This window comes from Magnolia sinica, chromosome 7, assembly GCF_029962835.1.
Source record: "Magnolia sinica isolate HGM2019 chromosome 7, MsV1, whole genome shotgun sequence".
NCBI lineage: Eukaryota > Viridiplantae > Streptophyta > Magnoliopsida > Magnoliales > Magnoliaceae > Magnolia > Magnolia sinica.
In genome coordinates, this window is record NC_080579.1 from 3,085,260 (window position 1) to 3,112,434 (window position 27,175).

The 27,175-nt window shown below is 39.2% G+C and overlaps 2 protein-coding genes across 2 annotated transcripts; both read left to right on the plus strand.

Moving 5' to 3' along the window:
- The first annotated feature begins 4,382 nt into the window (after positions 1-4,382).
- Positions 4,383-22,065, plus strand: LOC131250850 (glycosyltransferase-like KOBITO 1). Its single transcript, XM_058251206.1, has 11 exons — positions 4,383-4,872; positions 8,087-8,236; positions 8,375-8,427; positions 11,566-11,674; positions 12,022-12,156; positions 12,798-12,842; positions 13,617-13,804; positions 16,905-17,046; positions 20,084-20,130; positions 20,811-20,898; positions 21,319-22,065. Exons 1-11 carry the CDS (start codon positions 4,534-4,536, stop codon positions 21,613-21,615), a joined length of 1,593 nt encoding a protein of 530 aa, XP_058107189.1. The 5' UTR covers positions 4,383-4,533; the 3' UTR covers positions 21,616-22,065.
- Positions 22,066-23,526: 1,461 nt separating this feature from the next.
- Positions 23,527-27,051, plus strand: LOC131250851 (uncharacterized). Its single transcript, XM_058251207.1, has 2 exons — positions 23,527-24,138; positions 26,733-27,051. Exons 1-2 carry the CDS (start codon positions 23,788-23,790, stop codon positions 26,853-26,855), a joined length of 474 nt encoding a protein of 157 aa, XP_058107190.1. The 5' UTR covers positions 23,527-23,787; the 3' UTR covers positions 26,856-27,051.
- Positions 27,052-27,175: the final 124 nt, after the last annotated feature.

Here is a 27,175-nt window from a genome sequence, read left to right on the forward strand (position 1 = left end):
CCATTCATCCCATTACAAGCGGACCGCCGTCATATCAAACCGTAGCAGAGTAGCATTGTCTCATCGGGTGCATTTTTCCGTGGCATCGTCAATTCACGATGTGATCATCTGATAAACGGTCTTTACCCCTTAGTCATGTGTCCCAATATCCAAACCGCACATCAAGTGGGCCCCACCATCCAGATTATCGGACCCACAAAAAATCAAGCTTCTTGTCGAGTGGGCCGCCCGATTACTCGCCAGACCTGATTTTGGGCTCCACGTCATGATTTCCATAAAAGCAGGATGATGATGCAAGAAGTCCGTACAATGAGGGGCCCGGGATTCCATGATCCAGACCGTTGATCAGACTGGCTCGTAACGGCTGTGGAATTAAGTAACTTCAAATCAGCCACCTACGAATTGGCAGTTAAGAAACAAAATACAGCTATGGGAAAAAAAAAAATGCAGGCGCGGATTGCCTGTCTGAAGCTATGTGGGCTCTACTGTGATGTTTGTATGAAATCCACTCCGTCCATCTATCTTAGCATCTAATATAAGGACATGAACCTAAAAATGAGGGAGACCCAAAACTCGAGTGGGCCACAAAAAAGTAAACAGTAGAGATTAAACATTCGTGGGCCACAACTTCTGGATCAGGTTGACATTTTTCTGCCTTCATATCATCTCAGTGGGAATGACGTCATGAACGGTTCAGATGGCATGTAAACATCACGGTGGAACCCAGGGAGGTGTCACAGGTAGTCACTTCCCTCTTCACCATTTTACTGTTGTGTGGCCCAGTTGACTTTTGGATCTGCCTCATTTTTTTAGCAGGATTTCTCATAATATCTGGTGGGCCCCACCTAGCTTCTGACCGCAAGATCTGCGGTCGCAGGCAATCCGCATCCCACAAAAAATGGCCAATGAATCGACGGCGAGTACGAGGTCTAGGGGTATCATGGGCCCCACTTGCATTGGAGGCAACGACACCATGCCCGACTCCACGTGACATGACGATCTGGACAATGCATCCAGCAGAATCAACCTTTGATAGAGACGAGACGAGAACAAACGGAAATCAAGCATCTTGCCGTCCACGCAAAAAGCAAACTAGAAACGACGGTCCAGATCTCAACAAGAACATATATGTGGAGAGAAACTTTGATACTCTGAAAGATGTGGTGGATGATACGCGGGCACTTAAAACTTGCGTGCGTCTAATACAATAATTCAAGCTAAGCTGTTTAAAATATTGGTCCCTGTTTAAATACGCGGTGAACCAGCAATTAATCTTATTCGGTGATCTAACTATTGGGTTGGTGGACATTTAAGTAAACGGTTTAAAATAAAAAAATATCAAATGCTCCTATTTCAACATAAACTCATCTCGGACAGCTGTAAGACTGGGAAACACTGGCTTTGGTGAGACTGTGTGACCGTGGAGCCCACCTTTGATATATGTATTGCATATCCATTCGGTCCATTCATTTAAACATCACATTTTAGGGATGATGCAAAATCTTCCGGTGGACCACGTCACAGGCAACATTAGTGATCGAACGCTTACAATTAAAAAGTCATAGGCCTGCCTATAATATTTATTTGCCATCTAACTTGTTGAAATTGTCAGACATGAACAAAAATAAAAACACAAATATTAACTTGATTCAAAACTTTTCTGACGATAAATGTTCAATCAACATTTTTTCAAAGTAGAGGCTTGAGTGCCTTTATTTTTGGATCATGCTCCTATGTAAATAACAAAACTAATAGATGGTATGGATACACAAAACACACATTAACATAGACCTATGGTCATGGCCTTCACAAGTCGGTGTTTATGGCCTGGCTGATTTTATGAGGCAGCATATTATACATCTTTTATCAAAGTTGTTAATCAAGCGTAAATCGCTATGATAAAGAAAGTGAAAAAAATTAGCTTGATTAAAAACTCAAACCCACCGCACTATTTGGAAATATGGGGTTATTTGGTAGCATGTATTTGATATACATGGACAATTATTATAGGATTCATGTCAATCGGAACCACTAATTATGCTTAGAGACCTTTAATTGGAATCAACTCGAATATGCCAACTCACGTAATTATTGAAATGTGTTTGGCAATTTGTATTTATAAAGAGATTTAATGAGAGAGATGAGCGTGACTTGCTAAGTGGTTGTAATTGGAATCAATGGGAAATAAAATCACGTACATTTGCTGTTCGTTTAAGAATGTGTCTTTTAAAGTTGTTTGCTTTTCCAATTACAATGTTTGTGTGGGGGGGGGGGGGGGGGGGGGGTTTTTTTAATTATATTGGCCATAATGATTATTGTACTATTGTATGTTTTATTGGGCATCTTTTAAAGCTGTTTGCTTTTCCAATTACAATGGTTTGGGGGGGAGGGGGGGTGTTGGGGTTGTATTACTTATATTGGCCATAATGATTATTGTACTATTGTATGTTTTATTGGGCATTAAATGTAAAAGTGAGCTTTCTAGGTGTGAAAATGTAAGATTATAGTTTTATTTAATTATTTTACTTGTGTGTTTGACTCTCCTTTTTTGGTGCCATAATTCTCTCTTAATCAAACAATGAAAAAAAATGATAGTTCATTTACTTTAAATTACACAATTAGAAAACCAAATAGCAAGCCAATGTACTTAATATGAATTGGATTAAATTCACATAAAAATTACTCCTTGCCGATGCACCAAATGCCACGTTTCATGCTTATAAATCTATTTCACACTTGTTTAGTTATTGGCTCTTAGGATCATGCAATGATGTTACTTATATTTGTAAATCCATTTCAGGTCATATCATTCATGAAAAGTACGAGGAAGTAAATAGTAGTTTTTTTTTTTTTAATTTTGGAAAATCTTATTTTCAGGAAATTGTGGGGAAAAAAAATATTACTTCCCACATTTGTTTCTACGCAAGATTTTTATAAAAATTAAAAATTTATTTTAAAGTTCTCTATTTAGCAAAATAAAAAGTTTTCTTAGAAATTTTTTTAGACAATCATTAGCACATGCTAGACTAGCATATGTAGTATGCGTGGAATGCTTAAAAATAAAAAGTGACACATGTGGCATGCACAACATATGTGGGTATTTGAAGCTGAATTGTAGCACGACATAATATATGCAAGGTATTAGAAGTTGTATGGTAGCACGTGGCATAAGACACATTAACACAATTTGACAATGTCAATACTAAAGCTAGACGATAGCTCTTGTGCACATTGGCACCATCGGCACTTGATATATTTAGAGGTTTGAAGATGTGGTGCTTTGCATATACGACGGCACAAGTTAAGATATAATATGTTACATGTGGCACAACAATATATATGGGGGTGCAAGAGTAGTGGATGGCTACACATGTGATACATTAGCATCTTGTAAGCTCTTTACATATGGGTATTATATAAAATGGATGGAGGGCACATGTGACATAGTGGCACGTGGAGGACATGACCAAAGAAGGACAATGTCTCATTTAGTATAATATAACATATGTAAAGTGATTAAGATAAATAATAATATATTTGAGCTTTAATCCATGAGAAAGATCATTTTCCTTCCTCAATTTTAAAAATGTATTTCTTAAGAGTAGATGGAGGAAAATAAACTTATTTATTTTTATTAAAGATAAAAAGTAAAATATAGTGTTTTCTACCATTTTCTATAAAAAAAAATTAGTTAATAAATAACAGAAAATAAGTTTCACGAGAAATATAATTTCTTTACTCTTGCTTTCCATAAATCTAAATAGGCCTTTGGCGCTTGTTTAGCCTTTACAATAGTATTAATTATTTATTCTTGGAATCATGTGTAACATTACTTATATTTGACTGCAAGATTACTTTTGATAGATGATTTTATCTAAAAATAAATCAATATAAAATTAGTAATTTTATAATATAAAATTAAAATGATTATAATTTACTTTATCTACATTATTTATAAGCGTACTTGACTCTCCACCTACCTATTATAAATCCATTTAAACAAGTACGTAAAAATGATAGTGATAGCTTATTTACTTTCCCATTTAATAGGATATTGGTTTCGGGTGTAATTTTACACTATATTTTATTGGCGTTTGCCACGTCGGCTCTAGATGAGGTTTATCTTATATAACTTTGAATAGTAGTTTTCACCTGATGGACGGAGTAGATTTTGCATATACAATACGTGGACCCTGCGGGTGTTCTAGAATATTCTTGTCCACCTATGGTGGGGGCCATTAGATGTACGGTATGGATCACCACACGCTGAGACGGTAGAAATGAAAGTCGTCATGCGTGGTCCAACGGTGGTGGGGCCCACTTGATGAACAGTTTGACTTGAAGATCAGAAGTAGGAAGAAAATTCCTGCTCCTTCGTTAATAACTTCCCCCCGCACAGTGCCTTTATTCCCTTCTGTTTTTTTGAAAGTCTTTAATCCCTCCGTTTCTGAGAAATTTCAGATCACAAGAGCAAAAAAAAAAAAATTCCAAGAAGGGAGAAGAGAGGAAAAATCTCTCTCTCTTTCTCCTCAAATGGCAGGCCTCTCCGCCCCTCTCCGTCCATCTCCTCCTTCCTCCTCCCATACCTTCACCTCTCGCCTCCTTCTCCTTCTCACAGTCCTCCCTCTCACCCTCGCAGTCTTCGCTTTTATTCTACAATGGCGTGGCGGCCTGGACGATCCGACCTCCCGATGGCCTGGCGACAACGCCCAGAAATTCCCCGGCATGGACAACGCCAGCCCTTCCTTAAGCACCCATGTCCACTCCTCCTCATCATCTGATTGCGTCGAGCTGCTGGGTCATGGGTCCTCGCCCTCGTTCCCTTACTATCGTGGGTGGAAGTTTGACATCGAGTCAGATCTGCGCCCCAAGGTGAGGATCAAAGATCACCGGTCGAAATTCGGTTGAATTTCGTTGGCGGGTTTCCTTTTGCCTTTTCTTGAATTCTGTGTTTTGGGGTTCGGAGCGGATTTTTGGCTTGGATTGGGGCAGAATTGGATCTGGGGATCTGGGTTCTGTTTAGAAAGGGAAATCTAATCTGGGTTATGCAGTGCACTGCACAGAAAGCTGGGTATGTAGTCTGATGCTCTGGTGATCTGTATGGATCATTGGGTGGGCCCCATCTTGAATGGGTAACAGTGGAAGGTTCTCATCAGTCGGATGTTCCTCAACCATTTGATGCCAGATGGACAGTGGGGAAGAAGATTGCAATGGTCTGCATTGAATGGGAAAAGTCCGACCAGTTGGATTGGTATATCCTCCCAAACCCTGTGTTTTCTGGACAGTGGGACCCACATGATGAACTCTCTGCATCACCAGACTAACAATATCTTATTCTTTGCAGCTTTCTTTGCTTCTATGCACATTTTTGATTTCTCTGTTTAGTAATTCTTGGGGAAATGTAAGATCTTGCATCCTTATTATTCTTTTTAATACTAATTATAGTTTTTTTTTAAATTTATTTATTTTTATTTTTTCCTATTCACTTGTGATTTGATTACAGATAAGAGTAATGATGACAAGATGCGTACTATTATATTTTCTTTTTCTTTTCTTTTCGTGTTTTGGATTGAATTCATTTTTACTATAACATATTTTTGCATGGATTGGGATTTTGCCTTATGGATTTTGCTTAGAAATGCTTTGGGATTTCGGAAGCCTCTGTTTTCGTCTTGATTTGTTTAACTTGTATGTTTTAGCTTTTCTTCTTTGTAAATTTGTGTTGTTGTAAGGTATTTGATTAGGGATTATGGTAGATGGTTTATAAAAATTTGAAGTTTCATTTTGATTCATATAATGTTCGAGCCTTATCGGCCTGAGTTGTGAGATTGAATTGCCTATGGATTGGAGTGAATGGGATTTGAAGATTTGGTGATGCAGATCTCAAATTTTTATTATTCAATCCGTGGATTTGGTTTAACTTTTCTCTTCACTAGTAAATTTGTCTGGTTTGATTTTAAGATATTTCTAAATTCATTTTGTTTCTCTCTACTGTTTAGTGTTGCTCTCTTTTGAGTTTGAAGAGGATTTTGCCATGCACATGTGGGGCTAATGGATTTGGGTTCCTGCCTAGAAGTGCTTCATTTACATTGTATCTTAAATCAGTGTGTTTAATTTATTCTAATTTGTAAATATGCTTAGCTGAGAAGTATCAGCTTCATAATTGTTAATCGTTGCTTATTTGGAATTCTTTGAGTCATTATCTTGTGGATTTCTTTTGGCTGTTTCCATCCTCTCTCTCTCTCTCTCTAATAAATTGTCATCTTTAAAAGAAAAGAAATCTCTTTTGTTTTTGGATGATACATGTATTCCAGTGGATTTTTTTAAGAAGAATTCCCATTCCTATTTATTACAATCATTTGAAATAATAAAAAGGTCACGTCTTATTCAGGGGCTATTTGAATTGGACGCTGACAGACTGACTTTCAAAAGTCGGATTTTTTAATTTACTTATCGGGAACAAGTGCAGTTTATTTAGGGAACTCTGAAAAGACAATAAAGGGAAATGTTGTTTCTGCAGAAACAGCGTTTCCCCCAAAAGCATTTCCACAAATCCAAATTGGCCAAGAAACTCTTCAAAGACAAATGGCCTTTTGAACACGAGGACAGCACCTTTTATTATTATTATCATCATCATCATCATTATTATTATTATTATTTTTAATCTCCTTGAAATTTCATTGCTGTGGAAAAAAAACCATACAACCTATACGGGCAGGCTCTGGCAGAAAAATAACACCCGAGCAGAAAAATAACACGAGGACAGCACCTGATCATCCTTTCGAAGAGATAAAGGGCTGCTTGATTCAAAAGCTTGAGAAGCTCTATCATGATCTCGATTTTGGAATCCCATAGTTGCCTCCGGAATTCAATTGGCCACGCTGCTTTCCCTCCCACAATCTGATAGGAGTCTTTAACAAGAGAATTCCACACCACTTACCTTTCGACAAGATTTTTTCCCTCGAACTGCTTATCTTCCCAAAAGTGGACACTTTTAAAAGTTAGATTTGCCAACACATTCATACAAATATTTCAAATACAATTAACTGGAAAGGACAGTTTGAATATTGCCCATACGGAATCCTTTGTATAGACGTTGGGGCAGGCGGACACTAAGATGGAATAGACCCGCTAATATGCCCAATGTCCCCACTGCAATATGATGAGAGGCTATTCCTTCCAGAACATTAACGCAACATAATTTATACCATTGATCCCAGAAGTAAATAATAATAAGAAATAACAACAGTAAAAATAATTATTCGTCTCTAACAAAGCATAAAAGGACAATAATCTTAGAGCTTTGCTCAGCCCATATGCATATGCAATAATGCCTATGTACACGGCATGGCACGACAGGTCCGAGACTGAGATCCTATTCATCCATCAGAACAGCACCACTATATTGATGCCCCAGCCCAAGAATCAGGTTGATCCACTAGTCAGGTGGGGCATAGTTCGCAAAACAAATTCATGGCTCTAAAAAACTTGGCTGAAGTTTTCTAACCCATCAACCTGTTTCCAATATTGGTGTCCACATGCTGATTGGACCAGATTTTATTTTCGGGAAGACATGTACAAGGTTGGATCAACCCAATGGATAGATGATCTCGCACATGTGTAGCGTGTACGTGAGCTTTATTGCACATGTGTGTGCTTAGCAAATCTCATAATTGTAAGCACAAAGAGTTAGGTAACTTAGGTTTTATATAAACCATGTCCAGATATGCTGAAGTTGAATACACATATCCATGTCGACAACTTCTAAAAAGTGAGTGTCCCTGTTACATTGATTGGGATCTTGTGTCTTTCTCAATCCATTCATACAACGATGGTGGAATCATGACCAAAAAATTTATTTTGGGTAGGAATGAAGAGCATCATCTGTTTTTCTCATGACAATGCTGAAGATGGAGTTAGTTGCTCTGAATTCGCCCATGAATTGTAACTACTGTTTATATATATATATATATATATATATATATATATATATATATATATTTCTTTTATGCTACTTTTAAATGTTTCTTTGTGTATGATCTGATCTTTTTATGTCAATGGTGATCGATATATGGTTAACTTGCAGATATCTATCACAACAAGCACATCAGCTGGTCTAGAGCAGATTCTGCCATGGCTTTTTTACCATAAGGTCCTTGGGGTTGGCACCTTCTTTTTGTTCGTGGAAGGAAAGGCTGCTTCTTCGAATGTTTCTGCTGTTTTAGAATCCATTCCTGTGGGTTTTTTTTTCCTCCCTTCTCTTATGCAAAGCTTGTTGCATTGGTCTTTCTTAGTGCATTCTATGTCTACTTTGTTTCTACTCCCAAGTTTTTCATGTTCTGAGTACGGTATTTGTTCTACATTTCTTTGGCAGGGAGTAAAAGTAATATACAGAACTAGAGAGCTAGAGGAGAAACAGGCTAAAAGGTTTGTTCGTTATGCTACTTAGATGGTTGGGTCTTGTTCTCTTGGGGAAGCTGAAAGCATCTTTTTAAGTCCTCTCTTACCTGACACAGTTAATTATCAATAGAAGAGAGTTATAATTGTGAAAATGCAGTCTAGTAGTCTGGTTTATTTTTGAGACGAGATGCCACCTCGTCGATTGGGCTAGCACCGGCAGGTGCTTTTTCAATCAGATTCAAAACAAGGTCTTATGGTTAAGAATCCTTTTATGAATCCAGTTCTGTCAATCGTAATAGATGTCTCAACTAGGTATAAAATGATGATTGATGGATGAGAAGAATATAAGAAATGGAGAAGAGTGGACTTTTGCACAATCCACACAATTTAAAAATGCTGATTTTTAGGATTTTCTCCCTCTACAAGAGAATGATCTCTCTAGACTTTCCCTTTTTATTTGCATCTTAGTATTCACCAACTTTACTGCATATGTACTGCATCAGATGTCCTCATCATCATCATTTAAGCCTTACCCCAATTAATTGGGGTAGGTGACATGAATCCTGTTCTTCCACCATTCTGCTCTATCAAGGGTCAGTCCTTCACTTAGATCATAGGTCATCAAGTCTTTTCTTGCTACCTCCATCCATGGCCTTTTGAGCCTTCCCCTTGCCCTTTTAGAGCCTTCAACTTGTACCAACTCAACTTCTAAGTTTCTAACCGGTACGGTTCTTGGTCTCCATTGCACATGACCAAACCATGTAAGTATACTTTCCTTCATCTTATTACCTATTGGTATTACTTCTAGGTGCCCTCAAATCCATTCACTTCTAATTCTATTCTTCTCGTCTTGCCACTCATCCTTCTCAACATCCTCCTTTTAGCTACAATCATCCTATGAACATGGTGTTTTTTAACTGCCCAACATTTGGTCCCATAAAGCATGGCTGGTCTTATAGCCATCCATAGGGGTATCAATGGGCTGGATTAGGGCCGGGCCAAGCTTTATAGAAGCCCGGCCCACATTGTTCAACGCAGGCTTGTGACGGGCCAAAATTGTCCAGCCCTGAACCCGGCCCTAAATGTTTATGATGGCCGCCCTTCTTTCTACAATTTCTCTTAAGCCAAGCAGCCCCTAAAATTACTAACCCGTAGGAGATCTTGACTTTATCTTCAGACATGTCCTCATCTGTTATGCTTTTATAGAAAGAAGATTTTTACATATGGCATTTATTACAAATCTGCCCTTACAAGCCCTAATGGGCTGGGCTAATGTACGCTGCCCATAACTAGCCCGATTATGAAACGGGCTTGAATTTTAAGTTTGAGCCCAGCCCTCGGGTTTGATACTTTAGTCCAGGCCTTGCTTGAGGCGGGCTAGGCCCGAAAACCATATGGGCTAACTTGGCCCTTTGACAGCTCTAGCTATCCTATAAAATCTCTGTTTCAGTTCTGGTTGTGCATGGCGATCACATAAAACTCCAAAGGTACATCTCGATTTCTTCCACCTAGCTTGAATTCTATGGGCAACATCCTTCTCAATCTCTCCTCCTATGAATTATTAACCCAAGGTATTGAAAGTGGTCATTTTGGGAAGCTTCTTGGTCAATGATCATAATTATTTCCTCATTTTCACTCTTATTGTTACTAAAATTGCACTCCGTATACCATGTTTAGTTTGACTGATTTTAAATCCTTTAGGTTCTAAAGCATCCCTCTATAAATGTAACCTTAGGTTTGTGCCTTCCCTCCTCTTGTCAATCAAAACTATGACACATGCAAACAACATACACCATGGGATCTTTTCTTGTAAATGCCTCTTTAACTCGTCCATAACCAATGCAAAGGGGTACGGGGTCGATGATGGCCCTATGTAAGCCTACAATGATTGGAAACTCACCTGTCTCCACTAATGGCCCTCACATTTGTTACCGCTCCCTCATACATATCTTTAATCATGTCAATGTATCCTCTTAAGATTCTTTCCCAACAGCTACCAGATTAACTATCTAAGAAACACCTATAATTTCCAAATCAGCTGACCTTGTCACTTCCAGAGCCAGATTTCTTGTAGCTGAATGGGCTGTTAATGTAGAATTTTTAGAGGGCTGTAATTTGCTGTTTCTAGGTTCTTAGTTGCCCGTGTAGCTCCCTCAGCGGTGCGGGCTTCTGTTTTTTGTTTTGTTCCTTCCTTTATAATATAATTCATGACTTTTCAAAAAAAAAGAAAAGAAGATTAACTATCTAAGGACCCTTTCACATGCTTTCTCTAAGTCAATAAAGACCACGTGGAGATCCTTCTTTCTTTATTTTACTCCGTCAATTGTCCAAGTAGGAAAGTAGCTTCATTGGTAGGCTTCCTAGGCATCAAACCAAAATGATTTTCCGATATATTCATGTTTTGCTCCCAATGTTTCATAGTAAGCTCATAAATTTAATCCCACGGTATTTAGTGCAGCTCTGTGTCTCCTTTGTTCTTATAAATAGGTACTACGGTACTTCTCTTCCATTCATCTGTCATTTTTTTTTTTAATCTTACAATTTTGTTGAACAACTTTGTCAACCAATATAACCTAGTATCTCCCATAAACTTCCAAACCTCAATTGATATACCATATGGTCCAAGGGCCTTTCTTGTTTTCACCTTTTCTCAAAGCGTCTTTCACTTCAAATATACTATCCTCCGAAAGTAGGTATGGTATTCGATTTCAGTCGAGTTCTTTATATATGCATAAATACAGAAGATAGATCTTTACAACGCAAAAAAAAAAAAAAAAAAGGAAGAAGAAGAAGAAGACAAATCTTTCAAATATTGACTTTACTGATTTTAGATCTAAATCATATCCTAAAGATTCACACCTAAATTTCAAATCTAGAAAGGAAAATAACAACTACTAGAAATGATTCTATATTTTAAATATCTTCCAAAATAGAAAACTACTAATGACTCAATGACACATAAAATCCTATTGAAGATTCCTTAAGGCACAAATCTCCCAAAATAACAAACAATCATAAGATTGGGCTGTTATACATTCAACCCCACAGTTGAAAATGGGTCCATCTGATGGTGATGGATGGCCTGGATGCATCATAAGTCCTTGAAGTTTTTTGAGCGTTCTTATGCATGTGCTGAGATGTCCCTGTTTGTTTTTGTCTCTTCAGCCGAATTTGGAATGAGACTTGGCTTTCAAGCTTCTTTTATAAGCCATGCAATTACGAACTATTCGTCAAGCAATCACTCAATATGGAGATGGCTATTATCATGGCACGGGTAAGAATGATTCTGTCATCATCTGCAACATCATGCAATCTTTGTCGTTTATTTAGGTTACTAGATCTTATCTTTGCATCTGGTGATTGTTGGCATAGCCTGCACTGGACATGGCTTGCAAGGAAAATATTCCACTTTTCTTACACCAACTTTCTAATGCAATGCATGTAAATTTTTGCAATTGATGTTTGCTTTAAAGGATGTTATCACCACTTCTCTTAAAATATGGATTGTGTGACTCTTCCATCATCACTCTTCAGCTTGTTTGGAGCCTTCGGGCACTCAGAAGTTTCTTTATAATAATGTCATTCTAAAAACATGAATTTCTTGTGCTATATGTTTTACAGGATGCTGGTATGGATTGGATTATCCATCTTGACACTGATGAGCTAATACATCCGGCTGGTGCTCGGGAGTACTCTTTAAGGCAATTGCTCTTGGATGTGCCTAGCAATGTTGATTTGGTTATCTTTCCAAATTATGTGAGTGTACAGCTAGTTTTACTTGATGACACACATAAATATAGGGAATGATGTAATGGAATTATGGAACTAGTATTGTAGGCTTATGGTACAGCTAGTGGTGATGCAAGGACTTAACCACTCTGACATTCATAAACATGCTGTCATTAGGGTGCAAAAAATGGACAGTCATATCAAGCAGAGAAAAATAGGTTCAGTCATGAACTTGAAATATCTATTCAATGGGCCCCACATTATATTGCTTCTGATTCTAAACAATCGCTTTCATCAGATTATGATAACCAGCTGATCTATGGTTTGTAAAACCGGGCATCACCATCCCGATCATCATCATCATCTAAGCGTTATCCGAACTAATTGGTGTTAGCTTGTAAAGCAGATGGCTATAACAAAAGTGACTAACATTCAATGGGTCTGGATCATCTGAACAGTGTGATTTGTGCATTGTGGTTGCCAATAGTGGTATGGAATAAATGGACAGTCCAGATTGATGATTGGATGGTTCCACGTGTCCGATGCAACTAGTTGTGTTCTAAGCATACTTTCCTAGTTGAAAAATATCACATCCCATGTATGAATGCACGTGTGACATTCTTTGATTGCTATTAAAATAAAAAACATTTGACATTCTCGTGTTTCAGGAGAGTAGCATTGAGCGAGATGATATAAAGGAACCCTTTAGTGAGGTAAATGATCCTCCTTTTGTCTTTCCAACCCACATTTCCATAATATATCACTTTTGATATGAATGGAGTTCGACGAGATTTTAAAATACCTTTATTGTTGCCTTTCAAAAAGAAAAGAAAATATTTTAATGGATGGAATTCTGTAACTAGCTAGTTGATTTTTACTTGTTTTTTTAACATGAGACATCCATTGTTTTGATGAGAAGTATTCATATGTCTTGAAATTGCTATGGATGTATGCAAACTGACCATCCAGTTATAGGTGTGGTGGCATATATTTCTTGGTTAAGAGCCTTGAATGGGACTCGAGGAACTGAAACTTGGTTTCAGAGTACGACTCACACAGGGACCAAAACATCATGTCTTGTTCTGACCCTCACATTCGAGCTTCTGGTGGTTAACTTGAAACAATGAGCATTGAAACCAAGTTCCTTTGGTTTTGGCTGGGTTTGGACTCCATTTTGGAAGCATATGAGCTTCAGTATAATAAATTGAAGTGCACATTATATATAATAGAGCACATGCTGCTGCACACCAATAATGGTTTGATGCAGAACAATAACCACCAAACCAATATACTCAATTTTGGCTGAATTTTGATTCCGTTTGGGAGGCATATGAATCTCATTACCCTTATTAATTGAGTTCAGTGTTTATATGAGTGTCTGAAATCAAATTCTGCTATTCTTTCCCTAAATAAGCTTTTCATTATTATTTTTATGTTTGTCATGTGTCCTATCCTGTCAACACCGCATTCTTTTCTCCTTGCAACAGGTTTCAATGTTCAAGAAGAACTATGACCATCTTCCCAAGGAGACATATTTTAGCTTGTATAAGGAAGCAACACGTGGTAACCCAAACTACTTTTTGACTTACGGAAATGGAAAATCAGCTGCTCGAATTCAAGATCATCTCCGTCCTAATGGTGCTCATAGATGGCACAACTATATGAAGACTCCAAAGTAAGATATTTCAATTTGAATTTACATTATGTTGTTAAGATATTTCAATTTGAATTTACATTATGTTGTTAAGATATTTCAATTTGAATTTACATTATTTTGTTAGGCTTGTGGCATCTCATGAATTTCATCATTTTCTCAATAAGGGTATTTGATGTCAGTTGCAGTGGGCCCAGATCCATATGCAGGAAACTCAAAAGGGCCCAACAGCAAGAGGGGGCTCAATGATAGCTCTCTTAGCCTGTCTAAAGTGGGTCCCACATGTGTAATTAGTGTGTAAGAAGTTCACTTGCATATAGGCTTATTTTAATGTGATGGGCTTAATGTTTGTGATGGTTTGGGGAAATTTTTGGTAAGTTGAAAAACCTATAGTGGGACCCATGTATCTGTGCTAAGGAGGTTTATAGACTAAAAGGCTCTTACATCAGATATTGTCATGTTTCGGGTTCCACGTACGTTTCCTGACTTAAAAGGTCTAAAGAGCTTTAGATGATTGGCGTGGAGGTGCTTTTTGGTTGGAGTCCTATGTAGGTGCTCTTGTTGCAGTGGAAAGAATGTTTAATTTTATGGAGTCATCTCTAAAGTGTTTAGTTGATTATTTTTTAACGTAGGTTTCTAGGGTTGAGTTAGGACAACCTCTAAGTAGGATACCAAGTAGCCAGTGCAAAAGAGGTCATGGTCCCTAAGTATTACAATTGGATGGGAAATCAAGTGGTTTGGGTGCTGGTTTTCAGATGGGCCCTCAGTGACAATGAGACTGGTGATTTTGTTAGCCTTCTGGAGCAGTTGAATTGGTGTCCCAATATTAGGGGAAACGGATAAATGGTGGTGGAGCCATGAAAGAAGTGGGATATTCATTGTGGATTGTCATACTCCCTTAGAGGTGTTTCCCAACAGGCTGGTTCTTTCTCACACATTTGGCATTATCCTGGTCCTCCTGGATTCATTGTCTTTAGCCCGTTTGCAGGTCAGGACAAAGATCTCACTATTGACCATTTGAAGCACAGGAACATAGTCACCGCCGACGGATGTGATCATGGTCTCTGAAGTGAAGGAGAGACAGTCTATCTCCTTTTTCTGCATTGTGAATTCTTTGAAGCAAATTTGTCAGCTTATTTGGTTTTGACTGGGCGATGCCTAGATGGATCCATGACTTCTTGGCATGGCACAGGGTCTTGTTGGGTAGAAGGAATTCTCTTTGGTGACTCTGTTTGCTTTCAGTCCTATGTTTGAGTTGAAAGGAACACAACAACGGAGCGTTTCACAAATTGTTAAGAGTTGAGAGAGGTATTCCAGCAGGCAAGGGAAAGGTTCTCAGCTGTCTGGGTGTTGGCCGTTGGGGTTCTATGATTGTAATAGAGATCAAATTGCAGAATAGTGGGAAATGGGGCTGTTTTGTTCCGGATGATCCCTGAGCATCTCTGTTGGTATTTTCTGTTTAGTGCTCTTCCCAATAAATTTATCACTACCTCTTACAAATAGTTCCCTGTTAACTTTTCAGAGAAATGTTTTCTAGATTTTTCTGTCTTTAATCCGAAGGGTGCATTCAGATGTTGCTAAAATTCTATTTCCTTCTTCTTCTTCTTCTTTTTGGGAGTCAGGTTTTCCAAAGCCTAATTGCAAGATAGCAGAAATTTTCTCTAACTTGGATTTTCACAAAGTTGGTTCTACATAAAGGGTAGAAAAGGTGGACAGGCACTATACTGCATGCTCTGGTTAAAACTTTTTCCTTTTTTTACACTATCTTCCACCGTCATCAGTTTGAGCCAAGCTCTCTCTCTCTCTCTCTCTCTCTCTCTCTCTCTCTCTCACACACACACACACACACACACACGTGCGCGCGCGCTTTTGTTGGCCAAAACATCAGGTGGGGAGAATGGAGGGAGCCAAAGATCAGGGAGGCGGGCTTGGGGTTTTGGGATGGGAAGATAAATGCTGAGGTTCGTGCAGAGAAAGGTGCTATTTGTATTGTAGCTCTTTCCAACTGGGGACATTGCAAGAACCTGGCCAACTCGTCAGGCGGATCCATCCATGAACATGACTTGGTCCAAAATCAAGCTTATTAGGCTCATCGATTAGATTTTTTTTTTTTTTTTTTTTGAGAGATGGCTCATCAATGAGATATCTCTGTGTACATTGAATATAGACTTCGATTTTTATCATAGAAACCTAGGTCACTTTAAATTGAGTGAGCCAGCAAGTTTTGTGCATGAATTCTCCATGCATGAAATATCTCCCTCCCTTTTTTTTGAGACATGGCTCATCAATGAGATATCTCTGTGTACATTGAATATAGACTTCGATTTTTGTCATAGAAGCCTAGGTCACTTTAAATGAGCAAGCCAGCAAGTTTTGTACATTAATTCCCTGTGCAAGGAATATCTCCCATATGCAAAAATCATAACCCTTCAATTGGTGCCTAGCAAATAAGATGTTAGGAAAGAAAATACGTCAATGCTTCACATTTAGCTGAAAAGGGCCAATGGTTAGATGGTATTGTCTTCCAAGCTTACACACAGGACATCTGCTGTGGAACCCATTATATCAAGGGTTTGGGTCAGTGAACCAGGGTCCCAGTTGTAGAAACTGAAACCTTAAGTGCACTATGGGAACTCTTAAGGCTGAGCATTGTGTAACCCCTTCTTCTTCCACATATTCTATCCATGGTTGGACATAGGACTTTGCATTATTAAGATTAGTAAGTATAAGATTTCAAGAGAATTTGATTTTCTAATTTTCCAACCCAATAATCCAAATGTGCCCCAAAACTCCCAAATTTGTGGTTTATGTATGTTGTTAATACGTGGACTCTCTCTCTCTCCCTTATGCTGCTGCTGCTACAGTACTGTTGCTCTCTCTCTCTCTCTCTCTCTCCTCCCCTCCTCCCCCTCTCTCTCTCCCCTCATACTGCTATTACTGTTGTTGCTCTTACTAGTAATGCTACCAGCACCACCATTTTCGTCCTCTCCATTTGTCGTTATTTAATTGCATTTTATTTTGGAGAGCATCTATGGTCTCAAGTGTAAAAGACACTAATTGTTGTGGGGATTTGTGCACTATAAATGATGTTCCTAACAATCAGCTATGATATCCTTGACAGTGAGATCAAATTGGAAGAGGCTGCAGTTCTACACTACACCTACACCAAATTTTCAGACTTGACTTCTAGACGCGACCGGTGTGGATGCAAACCTACAAAAGAGGATGTCAAAAGGTGCTTCATGTTGGAATTTGACAGATCTGTAAGTGTTAATGCCCACATAAAAACAATATCCCATTATTTCATAAAACATTAATAGCAATAATGAATCGCTGCCACCATTATTTGATTATGCTATTTTATCCTGAATTGAAAATATCAGCTTGGTAGTTACATCATAGTAGTTCTTGTGACATTCTTTCAATGTAATTATTCTTCTCTTTTTGTTGTCGTGGGGAATTTTTGATGTGGAAAGAGAGGTGGTGCTGAAAGAGGAGAAAACCACATGAACTATGAGGAAAGAATGAATGTTTCACTCCATAAATAAGTACCCATTACAAGTGTCATTAGTCATTACAAGAGAGCAATGCTCTACCTAAAACACAAATTTACTAGTTCAAAATGTTGATTTGATATCCCAAATTCATTTTCCCTTTGGGAATTATATTGAACTGCCCATGAAGCTTCATTCACATCACACTAGTTCCGAAGAATGCATGCTCATTCAACAGCTACCTAACACATGAGGTTAACTTCTTGATGGCTGTAGAAACCCGCAAAAGTCAACAACTAACTTCTTGATAGGCACCTACTAATAGAGTTCCTAAGAAAACACCCACTAAAACAAACTTCTCAGGTTTAGAGAGTTTATGAGGCTTTTATTTGGCGGACAATATATATTATGTTGAACAACCAATCAGTTTCCTTAAAAAAAAAATTCTCTCCTTTTGGAGATGTAAACATGTGACCATTTGGTTGTTGGGGAGGGTTCAAACTTGAAACCACAGTTTATCAAAGTTGAATTTATCTGACCCGAACATGCGACTGTAAGTTTATTTGATTGCTGGAAATTCAATTCTGTTACTTGGTTTTCCGTTGGATTGTTGATACACAGTTTCTAGTTGCTGGAAGACTAATATGATTTGCTGGAATTTGTATTATAGTTGCTCAAATATTGTGTTTCAATTCTGAAACTCTCTTCTGGGGGTTGGACAATTGTTCCTATTTATGAAATTATTTCACATGACTAGAATTGTGCTTGATTGTAATAGTATATTACATTGTGCCTGTGGGAGTTTTGTGCTCTTAGTGCTGGTCCCCCAGCCCCGATGACGGAGGGTTGACTGGCATTGAACTTAATGCTGTAACTTTCATCATGAATCCGATGGTAGACCAGTATTCATGTAGCTGACCCCAATTAATTGGGATAATGCTTTGATGATGATGATGATATTTTATGTGACTGGAATTGATAGTTATTTGCCAGATATTGTAATTAAAGTCATGCACTTATGTTCAGAATTTTATTTTTTTTTTGAAGGAAATCATAGGGGACCTATCTTGTATCTATGTTTGAAGAATTCAATCTATCTTGACTGTTAAAATCCTAGATCGACAGAATCAGGGTTTGTCCTCAGAGATTGGCCGATTTTAGGTGGAATAGATCCATGTTTTGTCCCTACTCATGGCTCAGTGGTAAACCCTGTGGGTTTCAACATTGAGGTCATGGGTTTGAGTATCCATGTGGTGTGTGTGAGTGTGAGGGTGTGTGTAAAAAAATATAATAATAATAATAATAATAATAATAAAGATCCAGGAAGTGCGTGCAAACTATTTAGCTATGTTCTCCTATATTGCTAGGAAGGGAAACTTCAAGTTGGATGACTTAGTGTATGAGGGTGTTTAGAATATCCATAGTTTTTGGGGGGAGGCATTCCATCATTGATAATATTGTTGACCTTTTCTTTTAAATAAATAGAGCCTTACTTCTATTGATATTCTCCTTATCTTTTGCTTCTACTTCTCAGTTGCATAAGGGTTAATGTGGGGGCATTTTCACACCGGGCTCGAGTGGGGTGGCTTGTGAGATGCAGGGGCACACTTGGGGTGGGTGGCCCGTATAACTCATGAATTTGGGGGCTGTGTGAGGCGGAGCCCATGGATTTGGGGCTCACGAGGGGGGGGGGGGGGGAACCCATGGATTTGGGGCTCATGAGAAGGGTTCGGCCGAGGACCTAACCCATGGGATTTGGGGCTTGGGCTATGAGATGAAGGGATTAATTCGCCATGCTCTATCAGTTCGAACTTTTAGAGCAGGTGATTAATTGTCCTGCATCAAATTGGTATTAGAGCGGAAGGTCTCGTATTCGAGACTCCTCATCGGGGGTGATTAATGCGGGGGCATTTTCACACTGGGTTCGAGTGGGGTGGCTTGTGGGATGTAGGGGCACACTCAGGTGGGTGGCCTGAATAACCCGTAGATTTGGGGCCCGTGTGAGGTGGGTGACTTGTGTGAGGCAGAGCCCATGGATTTGGGGCCCACGAGGAGGGTTCGGCCGAGGACCTAACCCATGGATTTGGGGCCTGGGCTATGAGATAAAAGGATTAATTCGCCATGCTCTATCAGTTCGAACTTTTGGAGCAAGTGGTTATTTGTCCTGCATTAAGGGTGTTTAGAATATCCATAGTTTTTTGGGGGGAAAGCATTCCATCATTGATATTCCGTTGACCTTTTCCTTTTCTTTTAAATAAGTAGAACCTTATTTTGCTTGATATTCTCTGTCTCTTGCTTCTACTTAGTGGCAGGTATTATTTTCATTTTTCCTTTTTCCTCTATTTGAATCTACGACTCTCTATATCAGATTTCAAACTCTTTTTAAAATTTTATTTTTTAAAAATAAAAAATAAATAAAATAGTCTTATTCTTGCTCTATATTCTCCCTAGCTTTTGATTCTACTTGGTTGCAGCTATTATTTTCTTTTTTCTTTTTTCCCTCTTTGAATCTACAACTCTACATCAAATTTGAAATGGCCGTATACTTCTCGCTGAATTTAAGAGTTAGAAAGGACAAACATTTTGTTATTACATCATCACACATAGCCTGTGTTGGAATTTATTTGTCTCCCGTCTTCTGATGGAAACCAAACATGTGCATCTAAACTCTAATGAATCTCTACTAATCTTTATCCTCTGAATCTACTTTTGTTATCAATCAATTATATTCCATGGCTCATGTTTCCCTGGACTGCTTGTCTTCTCTTTATCAACCCTTCTTATCAACTAAACACTTCTGTTGCAGGCATTCATAATTGCTTCAACTGCCACTGAAGAGGAGATGATGCGCTGGTAATATTCAACTCTCATGAAAATACTTTTCCTAGTTTGATGGCATCTCTGATAAAACTGGCATTTGTTGTTTGATAGTTTCCCACTTGTGTATTTGCCTAAGACCATAGCTACTTGTTGCTTTGTGCTTCCTGATGGCTAGATGTGGGAACTTGCAGTCCTACGTAGGTTACCCTAAATTTGCACTGCTCAGGCTGCGCCCACCTGGGCAGGGCTTTTCAAAATTTGGCTTCCATTACTGGTGTCACTGAAATGAAAACCTGGACGTCAATTCATAAGCCATGCTTAGGAGATCCTCAGGAAGAGGGTTGAAGAGGATCTTCATAGTATACTTGCCAACATGGCACACAATGCAGGTCCAGGCCGGTGATCAGGAGGGCCACCATGAACTTGCCCTTGTAGGAGAAGTTTGGTCCCCTCATCAGGTGTGGGTCACATGTGTATGCTGAATATGAACTGCTGGTCATTCCTTTCCTAGTTGTCCATTTTTCTTGTAGACATGGTCCACCTGATGTGGGGATTGCCCTGATAGTTGGGCCAATGTGGAAATGACGCCAGTTGGCATCTTGATACCTTATGTGTAGTGCACTTGTGTATGATCATCTGAAGCAATTAATCTAGTTATGGTTTTAGAACCTGCATTTCTACTTTTATGTGCTCATATTTTGCATCTGCTGCAGGTACCGTGAACACATTGTATGGGCTGATAAAGCACTAAACACGAAACTTCTCAGGAAGGGAATCTTGACCCGTATCTATGCCCCAATGGTAAGTTCAACACTAGTAAACTTCAATTTCTTTCTATAGGAATGCCACTACAATTCCAAGAAGCAACGGCCAAAACATCACCATAACATGTGGCCAGTGTAAAAGATCAAGGTAGCCATCAGATTGGTGGCCTGCAAATGGACAGTTTACAGGGGTAGAAAGCCAGGCATAACTTACGACTGTATGTAATGATTAGGCTTGCACAATCGATTTGGCCTTTTGGGTTATTCTCATTCATGTAGTGGCTAACCATATCAGTCTGGTCACTATGTGTTGCCATTTGCATGTGGTGGGGGCCATGCTTATGGAACTTCCTTGAAACACATCTCAAAACTTAAAAGCAAATTTTTATTTTTTGGGGTTTCGCTGCCCATGTCATAATGGTTGTTTCCAATCCATGCCATGCTCTCTTCTTCACAGGCCATTGTTCAAGGTTTGAGGGAGTCTGGTGTTTTCAGTTCTGCAATTCTCTCGGCAAAAACGCAGCTCTCGAAGGAGAAATTCCTATCTTCTGTTGAACAAAACCCACGGAGAAGCAACTCCTCTGTCATCCTCAATGCTCGTGCCAATGGATCCCAATCACATCCCTCCAAGACTCCAAAAAAGAACAGCATCAGTGGATCTCAATCAGCTTTGAGGAAGATGTTGCAGATTGCGGATGCAGCGGTCCCACCATTGTCTCCCCCAGGCCTGGACGTTCTCCACATGGGAACATGACCCCCGCCCGTTTGCTTTCATGATTGCTTCTTCCGGTTCATGTATGGTCATCCAAAAATTTGAGATTCAGATGCGGGTTGTTTTTTTCCCCACAGTGAGAAGAATCAGAAGAGTCAGCAATCTGTGGTTGTTCGGTTTCGGTGGGTTCTTCCCGATCACTTACCCAAGCGCTGGTGTATATTTTCAGGTTTTTGTGATAGTAAGTTGAGGGAGTTGTGGGACCCGGATCACCTATCCGTGGCCCTTGTTCTGGCGGTTTGGAGCTCTGCATATTGATCGCCTGAGGTTGGTGTACTTGAAAATCATGTTGAGCTGTTTGATTATTATTTGTATAGAAGAAAAGGGAGGGGAAAGGAAAAAAAGAACCTCAAAGGGGCTGGGTTGTGTTTTTTTTACTTTATTCATTGAGACTTTGATGGTTCTTAAAGGAATGGCATAGCCCCATTTCTCCTGTTTCAGTTTCTGATATCAGCAAGGCTCGTGTCGCTCCTTTAAGAGAGATTTCTAACAGGGCTCATCCTATCCTAGGGGCGGCAATGGGTCAGGTTGACCCATGGCTCAATTGGCCCGACCTGCTTGTAAGCTCGGTTTGGGACTAGTCAGTTTTGGCTGCGGGTCAGGACTGGGGAAAAAAACAGTAGCCCATTTAGATTAATGGGTTGGGCTCAGTTTTTGGCCAACCCAACCCGACCAAGCCGATATATTGAATCATTGGCCTGGGTCAAATGACCGGACTCGACTCAATCCATTACATGAACCAAAGGTATTCTAATATACATGTGTGATTCCTCTTCTGTGGGTTTGTAGATGAGATGAAACACAGGTGTATAATGAAAAAACTCCATCCCACAAGTATTAGGGTGGGTATTGGGCCTGGATTTTGAACTAGTTTGGGTGGGCTTTTGGGCTAATCCTATTCAAAATGTAGATTTTGCTTGACCAAGGCCCTGCCCTTGATCAGCCGTAATGTGTAATGGTGAGCTTCATACACATGAAATTTCTAAGAGCAGTGAAGAAGCCTAGAGATTATAGTTAGTGTGGAGCCCAACCTGACTGCAATTAAATGGGTCAGGTTGGAGTGCTAGAAATTTTAAGCGGGTCGGGTGGGGTCACTGGGTGCTGGGGAACAGGTTGGATTAGGGCCAGATTGCTTGGCCTGTTTAAATGGGTCATGCTGGCACTGACCCTGAACTGGACTGAACCTGACCCGTTGCCGGGCCTAAATCTATGTGCTTGTGCCGTTTGCCCCATCATGTGATGGTCCCAAAAGCTCATCTTTTAAGGTGCATATGGCTCACAATCACAAAGCAAAAAAAGTTCCATTGATTAGAGCTCTTCACCATCCATTGGAAGTTGGGTTATAGAAACTGATAATTTAGATGGCTGTTGCTGACAGACTATATGCACAACTAGGGGAATTTTTGTCCTGTGTACCAATGGTGGGACCTTATAAGCGAACGGTGTAGATAATCATGTGGCTGGATGGATTGGGCGAGCAGCTTGGGCAGGCATGCAAGCATCTAGGGGTAAGCCTTACAAGCATCTATTTTTGATGTATGTGGCGTCCTGACATTAAAAGTGGGAACTGGATTACCTTCAATGTGGAAGGATGAAGATTGAATTCCTAGAATTTTCCAATATGATAAGAGAATTTCTGGGGCATGATGTGTGGCCCATCAGATCAATGATATGGGCCGACCAATCTATGGGCCCCAATTGTGCAAGTTGAATGATATGGAGATGCTACCAATATCTTTTTGTGGGGTCATCTTCAAAGTCCAATCAGACCAACCATTGGAAAATATGGCATTTGTATTATCAACATGATACCATCAAAGCCCATTGATTTAAACAACACCACTCAAACAAATAATGGAATTATAGGAAATGCAATATGAAAAATGCCATTGCATTTACAAAATGCTGAGAGCAGCTTAAAGGTGCATACCACCAGTCTTTCGGTGAGCTTGCACTACTCGGTATAGACACACCTGAGATTTAGATCTGATTCAGTTTTTGGATTGTTCCCTTAAATGATCTTTAAAAATGTATGAACGGAGTGGATATAAAATAGATGAATCACGGTGGGGTCTACAGCCACGGATCTACCGAAGTCGGTGTTCCGCGGATTACCGAATCAGCGTCTAACAAAAAGGAGCCGAACCGTTGGCCATGCATCGCTGCGCCAGAGCGAAGATGATGGCAGTTCCTCTCATCTCCCCAAATACGGTTCCGAAAATTTTCCATCTAGCAAACAGAAATTCCCTGTCATTCCGACCTTCATATACCTTCCTCTCATCATCATCATCATCTACGGCTGCGATTCGTTTGGATGCCTTGAATTGCGGATGGAAGAGGAGCAGCAGTAGTTGCAGGAAGAAGAGGCTGGTGGTGGTCCGTGCGGGCCCACCTAGCAACACCAGTCTCATCTTCGCATTCGTCTTCCCTCTCTCCCTCCTCATTGTCACCATCTTCACTTCCATCAGGATCGCCGACAAGCTCGACCGAGATTACCTTGAAGAGGTAATGGTGAAAAAAAAAACCACGAATTCTAATATGTTTTTCCCATTTTCGATTTGGGTTTGTTTGGTATTCGTAGGAAATTGAGTTTTGTTCTTTAAATTTGTGAAATTTTGGTGGTGGTAGTAGTATCATTTCAACTACATTTGAATCTAGTAGTGTTTGCTTTTCTGGGAATGACTTCCTGCCAAGTGTTCGATGAAAAACCGCAATGTTCTCTTACCATGTTGATTGAGCATGAATATTGTGGGTTCCTGCTTTGTTGGAAATGACCTCCTTCCAATTGTTTGATGAAAATCCTCAATTGTTTAATACCATGTTGATTGAGCATGCAGTGTTGTATTTGTTTTTCTCTTGAGAAACATGCCTGTTTATGGAAATTGACTGTCGAATCTAATGTGGGGTACTTGCTCTGTTGGAAATGACTTCCTGCCAAGTGTTTGATGAAAATCCGCAATGGTCTTATACCATGTTGATTGAGCATAAGATGTTGTCAGTCTTTGCTTTGTTGGAAACAACTTCATGGCAATTGTTCAATGAAAATTCTTTATGGTCTAATACCATGTTGATTGAGCATCAAATGTTGTAATTGTGTTTCTCTCGAGAAACATGGCTGTTCATGGAAAGTGATTGGCTTTATAGGCAGAGTTGATTAGTTTGATTTGGTTCGTTCTGTTTTAAAATTGATTTAGTTCGTTTAGTATGTGATGTGATAAGCTCCATATTGGTTAGAAGTAGAAAGTTTGCCATCGTATTTAGTATACTACTTACAAAAGTTTTCTGTTATGAAAGATATGTAGTCACCAAATTTAGAGTAAATTTAGTGGGCTGGAGCTGGTTATTTGACTTTGGATTTGCTAGTACAGAGTTGTGTGTTTTACTTGACCGTTTGGTTTTCCTTCAAGAGAAAATTGAAAATGCTAAAGTGATTCATGCAAGGAGAGATTGAAGAGTTGAATAACAGATGTAGGGGGGAATCATATAAGATAGGTGAGCCTGACTTATCTCAAGGGCCGAGATCAAGAGGAAAGGCCAAAGATGATCATCTCTATTTTGGTGGTGTTGTTTAGGGAGGGAGGGCGGGAGGTCATATTAATATTCTTTATTAGTGTTGTTTAAATTCCCTTTATATGGAGAGCCCAAGACAGTATATTCCATTCACTTGCAACACTTCTATAACAATGAAATTTGTGCATAAATGGTATTAAAAAAAAAAAAAGCAATTAACCACTGTTAGTTACTACATTTTATTAACACTCATCCCTGAGGTTTGATTTTCCCGAATCGATATCAGTCAACTTGAAACATATTTATTTTTACTTATCATTGTTCCTTAGTTTGATGTTAATTTTCATTTGCATTTATCGAAGACTACATAGATGTTAGTTTGATGTTTATTTTCATTTGCATTTATTGAAGACTAAATGGAGGTTAGTTTGATGTTTATTTTCATTTGCATTTATTGAAGGCTACATGGGTGCAATTGGGTGCATGATCAACTGAGTTGCAATTATTCATCTAGTGAAGCAGAAATAACCAAATACCATGTTCTTCTTTTTCATCTTGATGGTTTTGGCCAATGTTGTCAAATGGCGCAAGTGATCCCATGTGACCCAAGGGGGCTGTGCGCTTATGCGATGGCATTGCCACCCAAACAATAAAAAAATAAAAGAAAAAGGGAAATTCAAGGAAAAACGAAAAATCATGTAAAAAATACCACAAGTGAAGGGAATTATTTATTATAGTTTTTTTTTTTTTGGAAAGATGACGATTATATTAATAAACGAAAAGGATTACAACAAAAAGAAAAGAGCCCGCTGAGATAGCAGACAAAACTAAACACCTAAGAAAAGGAAATCGCAGCCCTTCAGGGAATCTACATGAGTGACCCATTCAATTAAACTCCGCTTTGCCTTCGATGAGACGACCCCTGCGGGATTGGAGATATTTAGGCTATTCGATTAAAACAAGTCAGCTAACAACTGCTCAAATAAATGCATATACTAGTATGTGTGTGTGCGAGCATGCGTGAGGGGAGGGAGGGAGGGTCTCAATGGTTAGAAATCGAACTGATAGGAGGTTATGTTATCGCATGCCATGTACACCAAAAAACGTCCCAGCGGTCAGAAATCCAACCATTGGGAGATTATGCTATCGCATACTATGTACACGGTGGCATAACTGCAGTTATGCCTTATGTGGGTACATATGGCATAACTGCATAACTGTCATATGTGGGTACACGATGGCATAACTGCATGACTATGTCTTTCGTGGTCACAGACTTTTCTGTGTGACCACGTAAGCTCTAATGGCACAATGACTGCATATGCCATGACATATGCAGTTCATTGGTCCAAAATGGCATATGCAATGGCATAATCAAGTATGCAATCGCACACGACAACATTAGTCTTGGCTATTTGTTGCTCTCAAGTTGGATGCAAAAGAAACATAATTGCATTTGACTGCTGCTTTCATTGTGAATGCTAGGAAACTAAAGTGAATGTCGCAGCTCAACTCTCTTGTATGACCAAATGCTGCACATGTCTTTTTTCTTAAAACCAAAACTGACCTTTTCTCTGTTTCTGGATTAGCTTGCCATAAACAAGGAGATAATGGAAGAGGATGGTGAAGATGGAGATATGATCATTCCTGTAGAGGAGGAACAGGCACCGGCACTTCCACGATCAAGAAACCGTCCTAAACGGGAAGCTTAAGGGTTCAAATTGAGTTGATCGGTTTTGTAGTGTTTTTATAGAGGGCTGACCAAATCCATCAGCTCTTGCAACCTAAAATGTGAAACATAAGAAGCTGGTTGGTTCTGGTTTTGTTATGACATATTTTTCTTCAAAATGTGCAAATACTGTAAGATAAGGGATTGCAATAAATTAAAACCATTCCTTTTTTACTTGATATGGCCACAGTTTGAAGATGACGACATCAAGACAACATGCTACGCCATGCATTGATCATTGATTTCCTTAGTAAAGCGAGCCCCACCCGCATGGTGCCGAGTGTTTCTTTCTTTCTTTCTTTT